The sequence below is a fragment of the Amphibalanus amphitrite genome, unplaced genomic scaffold (genome assembly GCF_019059575.1).
Source record: "Amphibalanus amphitrite isolate SeventyFive unplaced genomic scaffold, NRLGWU_Aamphi_draft 000156F_arrow, whole genome shotgun sequence".
Taxonomy (NCBI): Eukaryota; Metazoa; Arthropoda; class Thecostraca; order Balanomorpha; family Balanidae; genus Amphibalanus; species Amphibalanus amphitrite.
This window is the reverse complement of record NW_024881651.1, coordinates 735786-752908: the sequence shown is the minus strand read 5'-3', so window position 1 is coordinate 752908 and position 17123 is coordinate 735786. Positions and strand designations below refer to the sequence as shown.

Here is a 17123-nt window from a genome sequence, read left to right as displayed (position 1 = left end):
TTAATGCACGTCGCTCATCGTTCGCTGTCATAATAGCTGCGCTGGGCTGGGCCGAGCTGTGGTGATACACTGGGACTAAGATAGCTCGCTCTGCTCGTTCCAATGGCTGGGCGATCGCTAGAGACGGCGAGAGGGCGAATGGGCGACCCGACGTCGTCGCTCGAGCGAGTCCACCCGCGGTTCGAGTGGTTCGCAACTCGACTAGCGTCTCACCCGCCGACCAGAAACGCTCTAACCAACCGTTCTGTCTGCCCAACAGGGACTGGAGATCCTCAAGTCGACCGAACTCTACTCCCCACAGCTCAATGTCCCGGGGAAGGAGACGGTTCCCATGCAGGACCCGGTCACCAATGACCTGCTTGGGGCGCTGCTCTCGGTAAGAAGCGCGCTCACCGGCCTATCGATTGCGGAGATTCACCCGTATGACCCCCGACCGGTCCGGAGGATGTCATAAAGCGCGTCTGGTCGCGGGCTAGGCCGCTTTTATGCTGGTGGAACTATAAATAGGGCGTGACCTGACGGACTTGTGCGCTTCTGCCGCTGGCGGGTTAGTCACCGTCAACCCTGCTCTGGCTTTAGGGAGGCTCATGAGGTGGCTCTGTGTTGTGCATGAGATGGACTTAGGGCGGAGCTAGTATGCTTGGTGTTAGTGTGTGCCAGTTATCTTGTCTGCCACGTTTGTCCCTTTGTTCAACCTGGGCGGTCCTCGCCGGAACCGATCATTGATCACATTTTATCCTGGTATTACCTGTAAGTCATACAAAGTGTTCCGCCCTCTATTCGCTGACCACTCTCTCCCCAATGTCCGCCTCAGAGTGACCCTCCCCCCCCCTTCCATCCCGTCGCCAGCACGGCCCATCTCCTTCCTCCGAGTCTACGGTGGCGCGGCGCCTCTCGGAGGGCAGCGGTCGACACCGGACCGGTCGGCCGTCGCTGCCCAACATCCAGACCAACTCCACGGCCATCTGCAGCCTGCTCGAGCGCGACATGCGCTGGGACTTCGACATCTTCCAGCTGGAGAAGATAACCAACAAGCGGTGAGCGGGGCTCCTGGGTGTCGGACCGCGCGCCGGGACCGGCCGACCGAGTGCCTCTCCGCGGCGATGTCCTAATGCCCCGGACAGATCCAGACAAATGACCGCCCAGCTGGTGTCTGTCGGTTAGGGCCGGGCGGGGCTCTGAATCAATCGGCCACGTCACCGAGCCGGCCGGCCCGGCAGCACTCTGTCGCAGTCAGTTTACACCAAACACGTCGGTAACAGTTTACCGGCGACGCGCCGTCGCCAGCCGGGGGCTGTCTGAGGGGGCCGAGACCCACGCGCGGGTCACGTAGGGGACGGACGGGTTGTGCTGTGTCACCGTGATGTGATATAAGGATGGCGATGGGCTGCTATTTTGTACAAGTCTTCCAGCATCTGACTTCCCCACTCACTTCTTCTGTCTCCTGTTGCAGGCCGCTCATATGGATGGGAATGGACGTCTTCCTCAAATTCGACGTGCCAAACACACTCAGTATTGATATCAGCACTCTGGAGAACTGGCTCAATCTGATTGGTGAGTAGGCTCGGCTCCAGGCTGGGCACTAAATTCCCATTACGCCTCTAGAGACTTCCGGAGGCTCCAAGAATCGCAGCTGCCGTCGTTGGAGCGAGTGGCGCAGATGAGGCTTATTCAATACCAGGAAGTGGACCTCTTATTATATCAGCGATGGAGCTCAGCCATTCAGTTCAACTACGTGCTCTGAGAGCTTCCGAGCTCCTCCTCCATTGCTGGTGACAATAACGGGCTTACATCGACACCGTCAAAATGTCCTATTACCGTTTGGTATGTAAACGTTTGAACGGGGAATCATATGCAGGTACAAATTATCCCTCCGACGGGCCGTGTTTCGTTAACTGCTGGCACTATTCGCCGGTAGATGATGATTTTCTGCCACTAACCAGGGTAGGTAACTATCTGGACAAAAATGCTTGGTGCATTGCCGACTGAGCTAGCCTGCTCACCTAAGGCCTTTCTCTTCTCTGACCTGACCCTGTTCTGACCTCACCCACAGAGGCCCACTACCACTCCTCCAATTCGTACCACAACTCAACACACGCCTGCGACGTGCTCCAGTGTACCGCCTACTTCCTGGAAAAGGAGCGGCTCAAGAGCGTGTTCGACGCCGTCGACGAGGCCATCTGTTTGATAGCCTCGGCAGTGCACGACGTAGACCATCCCGGCAAGAACAGGTAAAATGGAGGAAAACAGAGGAATTGAATGATTGGTGGGGTTGGATTAGGTGGTGGCTGAACTTTGCTGTTGAGAACGGGACGGACGACTTTAGTGTGGCAGAATTGGGATTGTCTAAGTGACAGCTAAGAGCTTTTCTGAGAAATTGCTGATTTTGCACTTAGGGTTAATAGTTCGTTAACTCAGTAAGCTTGGCTAAGTTTGTCCTAAGTTTGCTAATTTAGTGAGCAGTATTCAGATTATCCAGCTACGTCCGGAAAAGAGCTATTGCTCCTGGTGACTGCGCCCCAGACTAGCTCACCTGACGTTGTGCGTTACTTATTCATTGCCCTCAGCCTGTTGCGCACAGACTGTAACAGACACCTGTTGCCATTTCCTCCGCTCACTCACTCACTCACTCACTCACTCACTCACTCACTCACTCACTGTGAAGACCTGAAGACCTCGCCTGGTCCTCGCCGATCGTCTCGTGGTGAGCTGTGTCACAGTGAACACCCTCTTCCAGTGCGTTCCTGTGCAACTCGCGGAACGAGCTGGCTCTGCTCTACAACGATATCAGCGTACTCGAGTCACATCATGCCGCGTTCGCCTACAAGCTCACCCTTTCCGACGACCGCGTCAACATCTTCAAAAGTAAGTCCAGCTTCTACAGCTGCCGCAGCGACAGTAGTGGCAGTGGCAGCGTTGAACTACCCTCTGAGTAGTTACCGATTGGAATGGCCATTGGGACACAGTCGGTAGCAGGACATGCATATTTTATCCGGCCTGCCGCGGCCACGGCTGTACGTTGCACTGCGTCAGTGCATTTGAACGGTCGTTTGGTGGAAACTGATGGCGCTCTGTGAGGCGGTTTAACGTGGAACGTAATGACGTTGTCTGTGTTCGGTTTGCTGTGGTGGCTCGTGGCTGTTACATAAGTGTCTAGCTGTGGATGCGACAGTGCATTTACTGACGCTCCTGGTCTTGTCCTCCAGACTTGGACGAGGCTACGTACAAGCGGACCCGGACCGGTATCATTGACATGGTGCTGGCGACCGAGATGAACAAGCATTACGAGCATCTCTCAAAGTTCGTCAATGTGTTCACAGCGCCCACAGTGGCGGATGACGAGGTGAGCGCTAACCACTGTCGACATGCATGCGAACAGCGGTGGGTCGATGAGAACAGTAACGGAATGTGGACTCAGCCGGGAGGATTTTTGGAACAGCTTGTCGAATTCTTGTTTATTACTCTGGAAGTGGATCCATTAAAAACGTGTTATAAAACACGAGTCGGCTTTTTTACAGGCTTTGCTGACTTATACTCATAATGACCTACATTTTGCATCAATAATTCGAAAGATTTGGTATTGCTTGTAGCCGACGTCTGTGCACACTTCGGTGCAGTGCCATTGCACTCAGTCTGTAGTCTGTATGTTTTTGACCACCTTGATCTCCCTCCCCCAGTCGACAGAACTGGACATTGACCGTCTCTGCACTCCCGACAACGTGGTACTCATCAAGCGGATGCTCATCAAGTGCGCGGACGTGTCCAACCCCGTCCGACCACAGAGCATGTGTGTCGAGTGGGCAAAACGAATCGCCGAGGAGTACTTCACACAGGTAAGAAAGAGGGTGAGATAGGTATGTTTTGCACAGATAAGCAGGGTTGAGAGTTGAGTATTTCATGTGGGTGAGACGGGATGAGAAATGTTTCACGCAGGCGAATGCTGAATTCGGGCAAGATTGAGAGAAGATGAAGCAAGTGTAGGTGATATGGCATAGGAAGTGTTAGGGATAAGGGAGAACGGTATGGTAGTGCGACAGTTTGGTGACGTAGCGGTTGCGGTTCGGTTCTGCCTTCTGGGATGTTAAGCAGATTGTTATTAACCCGGTTTACATAGCATTTTTGACGAGGCTCTAGCTTGTTAATTTGGCGATAATTTCGATGCAGTGATCTTCAAATATTTAGAGGGGATCATTTTGTAAATTGTTAAGCACCATTGGCATCTTTTGCAACATCACGGACGGAGAAATAAGCTTGCAACAAACCCTATGTAAACGCGTCTAATGTTGAGTCTGGGCTCTGGAGATCGGCAATCGGTGCTGTGACCAATGTGTGATGTCTGAATGCCCACACGTCTCCCTTATTTACACGTCATGTTCTATCCTCCGCAGACGGATGTGGAAAAGGAGCGAAACCTGCCGGTGGTGATGCCGATATTCGACCGCGCCACCTGCTCGATACCCAAGTCGCAGAAGGGCTTCATCGAGTTCTTCATCAACAGCATGTTTGAGGCGTGGGATTGTGAGTTATACGCGGTGGCGGCACGCCTCCAAGAACGATTTGTTCGTGCCATTCGTGGCTAACGTGCTGTCTATAGCTGAGTTTGTGACCGCACAGCTAAATCGCCCTACGTGTTCGACGGTGCGATGCCGAATTAAGACGCTCCCGTATTCTGTTTAAATGTTTGGGAATGTTTGCCAAAGTGGCAGCGTGCTGGACATATTTCGGGTAGCTGCCCGCTAATTTTTCGGCTCGGTAAATATTTCGTGTTCCGGTGTTATTGGCGAGCGTGTTATCATTGGAGTTGGCCGCTGTTTGGGGAATAATCAGTCGGAGGTCGGCCGCGGACGTTACAGCCGCACCTGGATTGATGGATGCTATTTACGCGCCGCCGGACATCGTTTTCGGGTGCGTCATCGCCATAGCAGTGACGCCACTCAGCCTGTGTTAAACATCACGTCAAGGTTACTGGTCGCTGAGTGATACGAGGGAACTGACGGAAGCGTGTTAGCAGCAGGTGTATTTGCTGTGTTCGGTCATGGCCAACCGCAAAATCGACCTATTTTGTTGGTAGATGTAGGCTGGGTAGGATTAAGTCGTGTATGGCCTTGTAGAAGTAAGTTGTCTGCTTGCCTTTTCTGCCGTGACCGGGACTGATATTAAATGACCTGACCTCTGACCTCTTCCGACAGCGCTGATTGACATTCCTGAGCTGATGGACCTACTGGAGGAGAACTACCAGTACTGGTGTGACCTGGAGCTGGCGGAGAGCCGCGGCCAGACCGACCTGATGCCCCCGCCGCCGCCGCCGCCCCCCGCCGCTCCCACACCGCCGCCGGCAGCGGCACCGGCGGCGCCCCAGGCCGACATTGCCGAGGAGAGCGGCGGTGACTCGAGTCCGGCCGAGGAGGAGTCGGCGGCGGCTGCCCACTGACGCCACCCGGCCGCCGGCCACCAGTAGGGCGCCGCGGCCGCGCGCGGCGCCCCGCGACTGGCCGGCCGCCGCGCACGAACAGACTACGGCAATAGTGCGCACACGTTCAGTCGATGTTAGCGAAATGGGACACTCCGGTGACGTGTATTTGGTGAGCTGCCCGGTGCTGCGGCGAGCTCACCGTGCTAGGCATGATTGCGAATTCCGGCCGGGCGATATTTTCGTGTTAGGAATGGCGCCGTATCCGTGAGGTCCTTCTGTGTAGCCAGTATTGGTTATTTCTGATGGCGGTGCGGGCCCGACTGCCGGAGCTGGTCTCCGGGCGGCCGCCCTCATCCCTCCGCCGCCCCCGCCCCCGCCACCGCCGACCGCCCGGCCGGCCGCGCGACTGGACGGTGATACACCTACTGCCTCAGACTTCCCGGCGCGCCGGGATCCAATGCGAGTGTGAGCGTGCGCACGTGCGCGCTGCCCGGTGGTGCCATCCCTCTGTTCTGCTGCGACCATGACCCCATCTTCCTCGGCCCGCGCTCACGGCGAAACGGGCGCGCGCCACACGAGCCCGCCAAACCGCCGTATTTTTAACGGAACGGTCCGCTGCCGGCCACCGTTTAGGTGTTGATGTTTAGTAATGGAATGTGCCATCGCCCCGTGGCCAATAGATGTTGTTTTGGCGAGCGGCGGAGGAGCCCCGAGCTCCCTCCTGCCAACGGAAGATCACCATGTGTCAAACCGTGCGACCGCCGCCTGCGTGACACGTCTCGTTTTCATAGTTCTTTACTGTTCTCCGCTGAGAGTTGTCTGTTTAACATGTGTCGTATGTGACTGTGTGAGTGAGTACGTGCTTTATGTAACGGTTGTACTTCAGTCATGCGTCAGCTGGCTTGGTCCGACAGATCGCAGGACTGGCCGACTGCTGGTCCGACAGACCAGCAGGACTGGCCGACTGCTGGTTCGACAGACCAGCAGGACTGGCCGACTGCTGGTCCGACAGACCAGCAGGACTGGCTGACTGCCGGTTCAACAGACCAGCAGGGCTGACTGCTGGTCCGACAGACCAGCAGGGCTGGCCAACTGCTGGTCCGACAGACCAGCAGAGCTGGCTGACTGCTGCCGTTGTTGCGTGCGGGTAGCGGGCTGTATGTCAAAATCCCAGACGCAGTTGCCAAAAGGTTGTCTAGAATGCATTATTGGGGTGTCGGTACACATGTCACCCCACCAGAATTTAGCGACATCAGTGCCATTTCAGCGGCCAACGCCTGTACGGTATGTGCGAGATCCACGATGAGTGGGGCTGGCTGTGGCTTGTTCCCGGCCATCCGTCTGTGTGTCTGTGTGTGGCGCCGGGCTGGTCCCGAGCGCCGACCCTTTGCACGCGGCGGCTTGTTGTTGACCCCCGGCCCCAGGGCAGCTGCCCGTTCTAGGCACCCCGACTCCGTACCTGCGCCCGATGGCATATACGTTTTGTACGCACGAGAGCGAGGCGAACGCTGACAGAGAGTGAGTGTGCGAGAGAGAGAGAGAGAGAGAGAGAGAGAGAGAGAGAGAGAGAGAGAGAGAGAGAGACCGCGCGCGGCGCCCCGTGCCGGCGGGCGGGCTGAACTCGGCTGGTCCGAGGTTCCGGCCGTCCCTCATAGATGGCGCGCTCCGACAAATTCGCGCCGGTCACAATGCAGCATGTGATTATCGTTTATCAGCGTACCGTTTGTGCAGAAATACATGTACAATTAACGTGCTACGAGTGAAAGGGGGGCCTCCGGTCGACCGTGAGGTGAAGTGGAGTGATTAGATGGCAGACATGTGCATGGATCCGAGTGCTGGATCTATGATCTCAGTGGATCTCGCAGTAAACTGCAGACTAGGATCCATGATCCCACCGGATCCGGCGTGAAAAAAAATTATCCTGGATCTATGATCTCATAGGATCTGACGATAAATCAAGAACGTGGATCTGTGATCTGAGTGAATCCCGCCACGCAAAAATTTTTGAACCAGGTTTACAAGTGTTTCTAAGCCAATTAGTGCCACAAAACTATGCATTATGACGTGCAATCACATAAAATCACTAAAACAGAATGTTTGTGAGCTGAAACAAGTGATTTTTGGGATTTCTGTGTTGACGAAAAATAAGCGAGGATCTATGATCTCGATGGATCCCAAGCAAAAAATTAAACTTGGATCTATGATCCCTACGGATCTCTCGACAAATCAAAGAGCTGGATCTATGATCCCGTCGGATCCGAGATCAGGATCTGTGGGATCAGATCCCAGACCCATTTTCTCGGATCCATGCACATGTCTGTTAGATGGTAGAGTAATTGTTAAAACCGCCAGGATTGGAGTGGAGACAAACGGCCATTGGGCGTGTCGTTGAGTGTTGCGTATTCTCCCCTTTGAGAACGGACCCCATCGCGAATGAGCATCGCTTATCGACCGGCCAGTGGCCACACACCGTTCCTATTTATGTACATATATTGTGTCGGTCATTCTCATTGCGTACCCGCACCGCCGAGGTACGCTGATGTCTCCAATATGGGGTTCAGGGTAACCAGACATCAGTACAGATGTCAATGGAGCGTCGCCCACCGTCCCGACCACCGACCTCACGCGCAATTCACTAGTGCCGCTCCCAGCCTCTCACTTCTTGCTCCACTCCGCCTTCTCGCGGTTCTCTTTCCGAACCTCCTCCAGGTAGGGCTTCAGGTACCGGATATCCTGAAACAGACGACGGGCCCGTCGAATAACATACAAGTTTGCATTTTCCAGTTACGTGACTACGTGTAACCGGATGGTAGGGGATGGCAGCATATAAGAGCGTCATCCCATTATACATAAGCCAAGTTAAATATGGCAGTTGCCCAGCACTGCCCCAGCTGGGTATGTATCTGGGTATCGGTCATGGACCGTGGTGCAGCATTACGGACCCAGAGCATCTTACTTTGGGGAGGGGACACTGAATCGCGCAACTGATATTACGGTTTGGAGAGTGCGAAACAAGCGCTGATCCAGAATTGGAGGATCAAAAGCATGCGATAGCATGCTTTTGCATCCGGAAATTCCCATTGGTGGGTCGCTGAAAAAAAAGTTCGGCTGAACCTGTTTGTCAGTGAGTGAGTATGTGAGTATGTGAGTGAGGTTGTCCAAGCTTTTTTGGACCTGGAGTCAAAATGGGTGGACCGATCGGGACGAAAGTGGGACCGTTTGATTCGTCTCCGGCGAGGTAAACTTTTGGTGCTGGCCTCGGTTCGCTCGGTGCTTCGTGGCACATGCTATTCCGCTTCAAAGTTTCGGTGACACGAAATTTTTTGTCAAGGCTACAGGTCAACCCGAGGTCACGGGCAAAGCCATACTGGCGGGACACATCGGTAACACCTTGAACCAGTTTCCAGGGGGGTCACCGTCTGCGAGGGGTGCAGGCTGCACGTGCTGGGGTCGGAAAACCGTTTTGACGTGAGGTCCTCTGGCTCAAAGAAATTTTAAGCTATCAACCTCAAAATCGGTTCAATGGTAGTCCCAGGCAAGGTCTCCAGAATAATGCACATTTCATTGGGCTATGGATCCTCCAATTCTGGCCCAAGGCAACGCACGAGCGCTGCCGGCATCTAGTTATTAATCGGGTAGGTAATGACAAATGCGGCGCTACAGCGCAAGTAGGGACGTAATAATTTACATTCCTTTGGTAGCAAGGCAGCAGAGATTATGACATTTGATACAATTTGTCGATGAAAGCAGACCTTCGAAAATGGCACAATCGAGATTCCTTTGTAAGGACACTCGAGCGTAGACATGATATACATGGCATACATGAGAATTGAGAGACTCATATACATAACAGCCCTCTTCGGCTAACAAAAGCGACATGCAACTATGCTACCAGAACACACATCTGACAAAACCCGTTCACACCCACTCCACCAGCACCCACGGCCGTCCGCCGCGCGCCGTCCGTCCTCTCACCTCATCAAAGGTAGTCCACTGTTCCCGGGGCAGGATCTGGTGTGAGAGCGACAGCTGCATGGCGCGAGTGATGCGGAACGTGCGGTCGTCCTGGAGACGCTCCGGCAGGCGACGGACGGCCTCCTTCACCTCGTCGTCCTCATACAGACAGTCGTCGTGCCAGAGACCGAGCTTGTTGAAACCGGAGGCGTTGTAGGCCCAGCGGCGCAGCCACTGCATGGCGCCGCCGCCTGAAGAACGGAGAGGGAGCAAAGATAGTCAATTTAAGGGGAGGCATACACATGCGAGTAAAGAGGGTTACGGACAAAAGTACGTATCGCTTAAGTACGTAGGACAAAAGTACGTAAGCAAAAGTACGTAGGATTAAAGTACGTATCGCAGAGGTACGTACAGTATAAAGTACGTATGGACAAAAGTACGTCAGGGACAAAAGTACGTATCACAAAACTACGTACAACATAAAGTACGTATGGACAAAAGTACGTCAAGGACAAAAGTACGTATCGCAGAAGTACGTACAGTATAAAGAACGTATGGACAAAAGTACGTCAGGGACAAAAGTACGTATCGCAGAAGTACGTACTGTACAAAGTACGTATGGACAAAAGTACGTCAGGGACAAAAGTACGTATCGCAGAAGTACGTAGGGTATAAAGTACGTATGGACAAAAGTACGTCACGGACAAAAGTACGTATAGCTAATGTACGTAGGGTAAAAAGTACGTATGGACAAAAGTACGTATGGACAAAAGTACGTCACGGACAAAAGTACGTATCCCAGAAGTACGTAGGGGATAAAGTACGTATGGACAAAAGCCTACGTCACGGACAAAAGTACGTATCCCAGAAGTACGTAGGGGATAAAGTACGTATGGACAAAAGTACGTCCGTACAAAAGCCTACGTATAGCAAATGTACGTGGGGTATAAAGTAGGGTAGCCTTGGGCAAGACGCCCCAGATAATTTATTTTGCTACATAGGTACCTAGGGGAGAGTGGGGTAATTTGGCCGCTTTTTTTTAGAAAACGATGTAACTAAAAAATGACAACACATTTCTGCAATTTCTCGACGCTGACAGGTGTGGCATACATTTTACTTTACTGGACAGTAAAATTGAAATGATAGAGTAACTACTTATATTGAAATTGTGACGTATTACAAAGGTCTGCAAAGCGGCCAAATTGCCCCACTAGCAGGGTTATTTGGCCGGGGGTGTGGGGCAATTTGGCCGGTGTTAGTTTGAGGCCATGATTTTCGTTATAGGCGAGTCAGCTTCACATTCAGCAATGACGCTTGTCCTACGACGCATTTGAAGCATTTTGGAGGTTGACTCAGCCGTCACAGGGGTCGAAAATAGTCAAAATAGCGGCTCTAGATGCGATGACAGTTTTTTACGAATAACTTTTGAAGTAATCAAGCTAGGCCAAAACTAAAAGTACCATCGTAATTCTCTCGTCATTCCGCATCGAAACATGTATGTGTTTACCTCGAGAGGTCAAGGTCAAAGGTTGGCTTCAGGTCACGTTACCTCAGGTCGCTTGACCTCAAGGTTACGTGAGTCATCATGTCATCATGTATATCATGCATATCATTCGATGCGCCTTGACGAGCTGAACACAATGAGACCATTTGCGCGGCTGTATCTTTTTCTGTAAGTATTTATTAGCCAAAAAGCGTTGGGTAACCTTTGATGACGTCACATGCCCTTACAGCTGTCCAATAGGAAATATGGCATCAAGGTAGTCAAAGTTGGTCATGAATCATGTCCTTTATGGTATAATTGACCATGACAACACGGCTGTCCCAGCATAGTGACTCTGAACGCACCGGCCAAGTTGCCCCGCTAGACCCGGCCAAATAACCCCACATTGCCATTCTGAAAATTTTTGTCTATAAAGTTGTCATGGCTGTACAGAACTACATGAAATTGTTCTTGGAACCTCTGAGCACCCTCAAGAATGGCGCTATAATGTTGGAATTCGTTTACAGCCCAAATACTACATGTTATACAAATTTTTAAACGGAAGTAAAAGTGACCGTTTTCTAACGAAATTCACGTTTTATTAATTTTGAATAAAACTAAGAGGGGGTAAGTTTTGACATTTGTCCTCGAGTTAGTTCTGCCGATGACAAATGAATAGAGACCAAAGTTATTTCATTCACTTTTATCAGCTTTCGTACAGGTGGGGGCGGCCAATTTACACCACCGGCCAAATTACCCCACTCTCCCCTACTTTTGTCTCACATCACCTGGAAGGCCAAATTTGTGCTCAATGTGTTCTTTGGACATTTTACTTTAAATTCCACCCCTCAAATTCATTCACTTATGATCTGACTCCCAGCTAGGAAGTGATTTGTGAAGCAACTGCAAATGGGGCATTTTGCCCCAACCCCAAATGCCCCACGGCCTGAGGCAAGAAGCCCCATTCACTAGATTAACCCTCGCGGGCCCGGGGGGGGGGGCGTTTTTCGATCCCCCTGGCGAATATTTGCCATAGCTCCCGAACGCTTAGGGATAGGAAAGCGAAACTTTCAGTACCTTTTCTCCCATCAATTTGACATCTTCTGAAGTAAAACATTTGGACCTAGCCCCATTGATGACGTCACCAAGTCGATTTTTCTAGACTCCTGCACGGCAAACTTCGGTGTCACAGACGCGAACTTCAAATAGCTACTAAAAATAGAGTTTTAGAGATAAAGACAAATTACGAGCACGGTTGTGTAGCGTTTGACCTAGAGAAAAATAGAAAAATAGTTTTGGTGACCTGAGGTCAGAGGTCAGGTCAACGACCCCGAGCTGTGGTTTTAGTTTTTCGCAAATAACTTCGACAAAAATGGTCCTAGAGCTATGGCAGTGGTACCATCGCATTTGCCTTGTCAAGCCGCGTCGAATAATATATATTTTGTTTGGAAAAGGTCAAGTTTTATGTTGACCTCATGTGACCTCGAATGACCTTTGGTTGACCTTGACACATAAAAAGTCGTATATGATGGATTCGTACCCGCTTATCACGAATCTGGCATATATTTTCCTCTAAGCCTTCATTTAGAGCCTGCGGATGGCAAAATTGTCTTATTTATTATTACTAACTTGAAACAGTGAAATAGCCTCTGGACTCTCTTCTGTGACCTTGACCTTTGAGCAGCCTTATATCGTAAGATGAACCACAAATAGGGACCTGATAAGCCTCAAAACATTTCAAAACATCTTGGAAGCTGACACGCAAGATGTACGAAAAAGTGCAAAGTTTGAGGTCAATTTTGAGCATGACCTTGACCTTGACCTTTGATGTTGAGCACATTTTCGGAATCCTCAGATTCTCTTCTTTCGTTTGACACCCAATTTTGCCGGTTTTATGCATCCTGCCGTCCTCTAGAACGCTCACTTTGAGATCACTACACATGTGCCGGTTTTTACCTTTGACCTTGACCTCTGACCTTGAAAATTGACCTGAGGTCAAAAATTTTGGGTGCTTTAGAATCGTCTCGTAAGGACCTTTCGTTTGGTATCGCTTTTGTTTGCGTAGCTCCCTTATTTACGGAGTTAGACAGGGGGCGAAAACGCCCCTCCCCGGGCTGCGGTGGTTGGGATTACTCCCCGGGCCCGGCCGGGTTAAATATTGAACATGGTAGGTAGTTGGCTAAATCTTATATGAGAGGTCCGTTAGACCACTGGAGATACGGAACTGAAGGTAACACCTTCCATCCTATCAAGTGTTCAGCTATGACACTATTGTATGAGCAGGTTTTTCACCTGCCTCATAAGGCCAAATAATAAATGATTGCAATGCAAATCAGTTAACAATTACTTCCTTTGCCATACAGTTGCTGAGAAAAATACATATAAATGCATAGAAACTTGTTGTTCGCCAGCTACCGAACATTAGGAAGTGGGTAGTCCGAACAACACATGAGGTAAAACGCCCCATGTGGCTTTTTGCCCCGCGACCTACTGGGGCGTTTTACCCCATCACGTAGTTCGGTCAGCGAACAACGCCTTGCGCTCCACTCTCCAATAAGACATAATTTAACACGAACCAACCCGGCATCATCAGCGTTAGACAACAGTTGTTCAAAATACATAAAAGTCGTTAACCTGATGTGGACCACAATAGAACGCGATGATGTATAATCAGACAACCAAACATAAAAATCACTCAACAAACACATTTTTGGCTATATCTCCCTATAGAGTTATCACAATTTCTTTCCAGTCTGCCCATATAATGATCATATAGTGCACATTTAACAGAAGAGAGGATCTTTCCCCAGAACCCTGCCAGTTCCGAGAAACATCGGTGAGGCATTTTACCTCGGCGGGGCGACTTGCCCCGGTCGCCCCGGTCTACCCTACGTGTGGACAAAAGTACGTCACGGACAAAAGTACGTATAGCAAATGTACGTAGGGTATTAAGTACGTACCCCACCCTTGGGTTAAGTTGATCAATGTGTAATACCTTTTTTATTCTTTATTTTATGAGCATTTGTTACAAGGCATAGCAAAATTCCTCGATGAGTAAATGGGCGAAATGGACAAAGCTATATTATTTGGTATATGAATTTATCATGAGTTCCCTGTATGTATGGCAACAGAGCAGCAATAAAGAAAAAGTGGCTCAACTTACACTACTATACCCTACTTCTAGCATACGCACTTCATACACTACGTACTTTGGCATACGAACCGTACGTACTTTTGGCATACGTACTTTTTACACTACGTACTTTTGCATACGAACTTTTGCGTACGAACGTTTGCGTACGTACTTTTGGCATACGTACTTTATACACTACGTACTTTTGCATACGTACTTTTGCGTATGAACATTTGCGTAGGTACGTACTTTTGGCATACGTACTTTATACACTACGTACTTTTGCATACGAACTTTTGCGTACGAACATTTGCGTACATACTTTTTGCATACGTACATTTTACACTACGTACTTTTGCATACGTACTTTTGCGTACGAACATTTGCGTACGTACTTTTGGCATACGTACTTTAGGCACTACGTACTTTTTCATACGTACTTTTGCGTACGAACATTTGCGTACGTACTTTTGACATACGTACTTTATGCACTACGTACTTTTGCATACGTACTTTTGCGTACGAACATTTGCGTACGTACTTTTGACATACGAACTTTATCGCCTACGTATATTTGCGTACGAACATTTGCATACGTACTTTTGTCCTACGTACTTTAGCGATACGTACTTTAGTCCTAAAATCGAGTAAAGAGCACAGAGTACATGGTTGAAAAAATGTATCGAACATAAACGACATATTTTTTTCTGATTCAGCGGCGGCTAAATGCATGGATGAGCTAATTATCATAGCCATGGTCATTATCAACTTCTGCTGTAAAATAAATGACAAAGAATTACAGCAGCAGTTTGGTCATATCCATTGCACAAAAACTTACTCCTTTGCATTTCCTGCTCAGCTTGTTATTTAACAAACCATTGGCAATTTAGCTCCCACATACAGAGCATTTCTAGGCAGTCTTAATGTGATGACACCTGATGAAATTCAGCATCTGATTCATGAAATTCATGAACTTCAACAAAATGTGTCAGTTCTTGAGCTACCTAGATGAATCAGCATTATCAACTTTGGCCTGACATCAACCAAATGATAATATATATTAACACATGGTTTCCCGTGTGTAAATGGTTTTAACGCACGACGTGGATGGATTGGAGCACGAGTGTGTTAATGCACGAGTGAAACGAGTGCATTAACGCACAAGTGCTCCATTTCATCCACGAGTGCGTTAAAACCATTTATGCACGGAAACCATGTGTTAACTAATTAATACATGCTTAACGGTGCGAATTTAAATGAAATTAAACGTAGTCCATGCCACTAAAAAGGGCCCTTTATGGGAAATCTTAGAATAAAGTCAATGACCCTTCCGAGAAACTTCAGTCGAGAAAGTCATCACTGCACGCGCGTGCACCAATTTAAATTGGTGCACGGCTACCTTCGAATTAACGCACGGTTAATCTCCAGTGAACGCACTGTAAAGTATGTATTAATATGGTTTTGTTTATGCTGGGATGATTAAATAAATGATTCCACATCCCACATATACCAGGACTAACAAAGCACGCCATGACGCATAAAAACAAAAACAAAACTTATGATTTCTTTTAATGAGAAAGTCACTAATGATTAAACCAGTCATACTTAACTAACTTTAGTGTGATATTGTTCATTTAGCTTTTCTGCAAACTTATCAAACATTGCAGATTTCAAAGCACCTTGATAGAAAGTTTATTCCAATTACTCCGCTAGTCTGCTACTAAGACATAGGAGAAGCTAGTCTGCATGAAGCCCACATTCAGAGCAGCCATGACTAAGCCAGTATGGACATTCCATTTGTGAGTTTATTGCCAGGCCCAGAATGAGGAATAATTTTAGATTAGTCTCATTACAGGCTAAATACCAAATGTGACAAAAACAAGTTTCTTATCCTTAACATCAAAATCATGTTTCACATTAAAGATGGAGCATAACATAACATGCTTTGATGCACTGTGTCTGTGCACTTTGAGCTTACAAGGCATGCAATTGCAGGGTCTGTTTCAAGGCACAATGCTGCAGCATGCTGTGCTGCTGCATTGGTGCCGTATTTGAGACAAACTCGGCTTGGCGCTCCAGCTCTGCAAGCATCTGAGTTTGTTGATGTTTCCATGGAAACCCAATACACTGCGACCGCTGTGCACAGCGTGCTGCAGCACAGTGCCGTGAAACGCCGCCCAGGTAAATGGTAACTGGTGTGTTGCATAAAAGTTATTGAGAGTGAAACCAAAATAAGTTATTTATGAAATGAACACACAAAAACAGAAGAAAGCTCTGCTAGCGCCATCACACGGGACGACGGTGAAAACGGCAACTGGGGAGATTTGATCAAGGCTCTTGAAATTCACTCGCACAAACCATGTGACAATCACTGTGTAGAAGGCATTGAGAGGGGGAGAGCTCCTCACAAGTCACGTGACTAAATATGCCCTCCAGCGTCCTGTTTTCACCAGCGTCCATCATACGGCAGAAACTGGCAAATAATCTAATTAATACTGTGGGCTGAAAAGAATATGAAAGTGAGTGACCCCTCATTCTAACTTTCAACACCTAGAAAATGTGTATATCAAATCGAAACCAACAAGAAATCGCAATACCATCTGGTGGGGAACATATAAAATATCAAAATTACCTACCTATGCAAAACAGTCTGATTTAGCCTGTAAGCTACCTGAGACAGACACAAAATACATGCAGCTCTACAAAAGTAAGCTTACACAAAAAAATACAATGGAATTTTACCTGCAGCTTTTGTTGCAACGGATGCCATTATTGGAAATTCAGATAAATAATATCAAGAACGACTTATGTAATGTCAAAGGCCAAAATGAGAGGCTCCGTTCCACAATAGCAAAAAGAAGAAGAATATCAATCGCTCAAATGCGCCATTCCTCGCCACCAAGTGCAACAGCTGTGCTGAATTAAAATACTGCAATTTCTTTGAAAGCAAGATATAAAGACTTTCAATTTTAATCGAAATTTAGCTGCTAAAATTTATGTTTTGCATTTCAAAAGATGTAAGAATATTTTTTTCTTTTGATATACAAAGTATAATATGGATCTACACCAACAAATTAAGGTTCAAGACTCAAGAGCATATGCAAATTTTTTCAGAGCACTAAAAAATGGCGTGTCAGTCG

General features: G+C 48.7%; 2 protein-coding genes across 4 annotated transcripts in view; one reads left to right on the top strand and one right to left on the bottom strand.

Moving 5' to 3' along the window:
- The window catches only part of LOC122383154 (high affinity cAMP-specific and IBMX-insensitive 3',5'-cyclic phosphodiesterase 8A-like), a 74453-nt gene extending 67287 nt beyond the window's left edge, over nt 1–7166 (top strand). For all 3 annotated transcript variants that reach the window (XM_043369318.1, XM_043369316.1, XM_043369317.1), the window contains 9 exons: nt 260–376; nt 850–1037; nt 1454–1554; nt 2054–2231; nt 2738–2865; nt 3207–3343; nt 3678–3833; nt 4389–4518; nt 5190–7166. In XM_043369318.1, the coding sequence (XP_043225253.1) occupies nt 260–376; nt 850–1037; nt 1454–1554; nt 2054–2231; nt 2738–2865; nt 3207–3343; nt 3678–3833; nt 4389–4518; nt 5190–5431 (1377 nt within the window). In that variant the 3' untranslated portion in view covers nt 5432–7166. The remainder of the gene's footprint in view (nt 1–259; nt 377–849; nt 1038–1453; nt 1555–2053; nt 2232–2737; nt 2866–3206; nt 3344–3677; nt 3834–4388; nt 4519–5189) is intronic.
- A 719-nt stretch (nt 7167–7885) lies between these two features.
- Nucleotides 7886–16850, bottom strand: LOC122383155 (cytochrome b-c1 complex subunit 7-like). Its single transcript, XM_043369320.1, has 3 exons — nt 16726–16850; nt 9389–9618; nt 7886–8146 (listed from the first exon to the last, which is right to left on the bottom strand). The coding sequence occupies exons 1-3, from the start codon at nt 16751–16753 to the stop codon at nt 8069–8071; spliced, it is 336 nt and encodes a 111-aa protein (XP_043225255.1). The 5' UTR covers nt 16754–16850; the 3' UTR covers nt 7886–8068.
- Nucleotides 16851–17123: the final 273 nt, after the last annotated feature.

Excerpts from the sequence above, each read along its gene's own strand:
- LOC122383155 (XM_043369320.1), bottom strand. The coding sequence starts at position 16,753 with ATGGCATCCGTTGCAACAAAAGCTGCAG. Across the intron at positions 9,619-16,725 it reads CGTTGCAACAAAAGCTGCAG|GCGGCGGCGCCATGCAGTGG; the intron begins GTAAAATTCCAT and ends TCCGTTCTTCAG. Across the intron at positions 8,147-9,388 it reads AGTGGACTACCTTTGATGAG|GATATCCGGTACCTGAAGCC; the intron begins GTGAGAGGACGG and ends CGTCTGTTTCAG.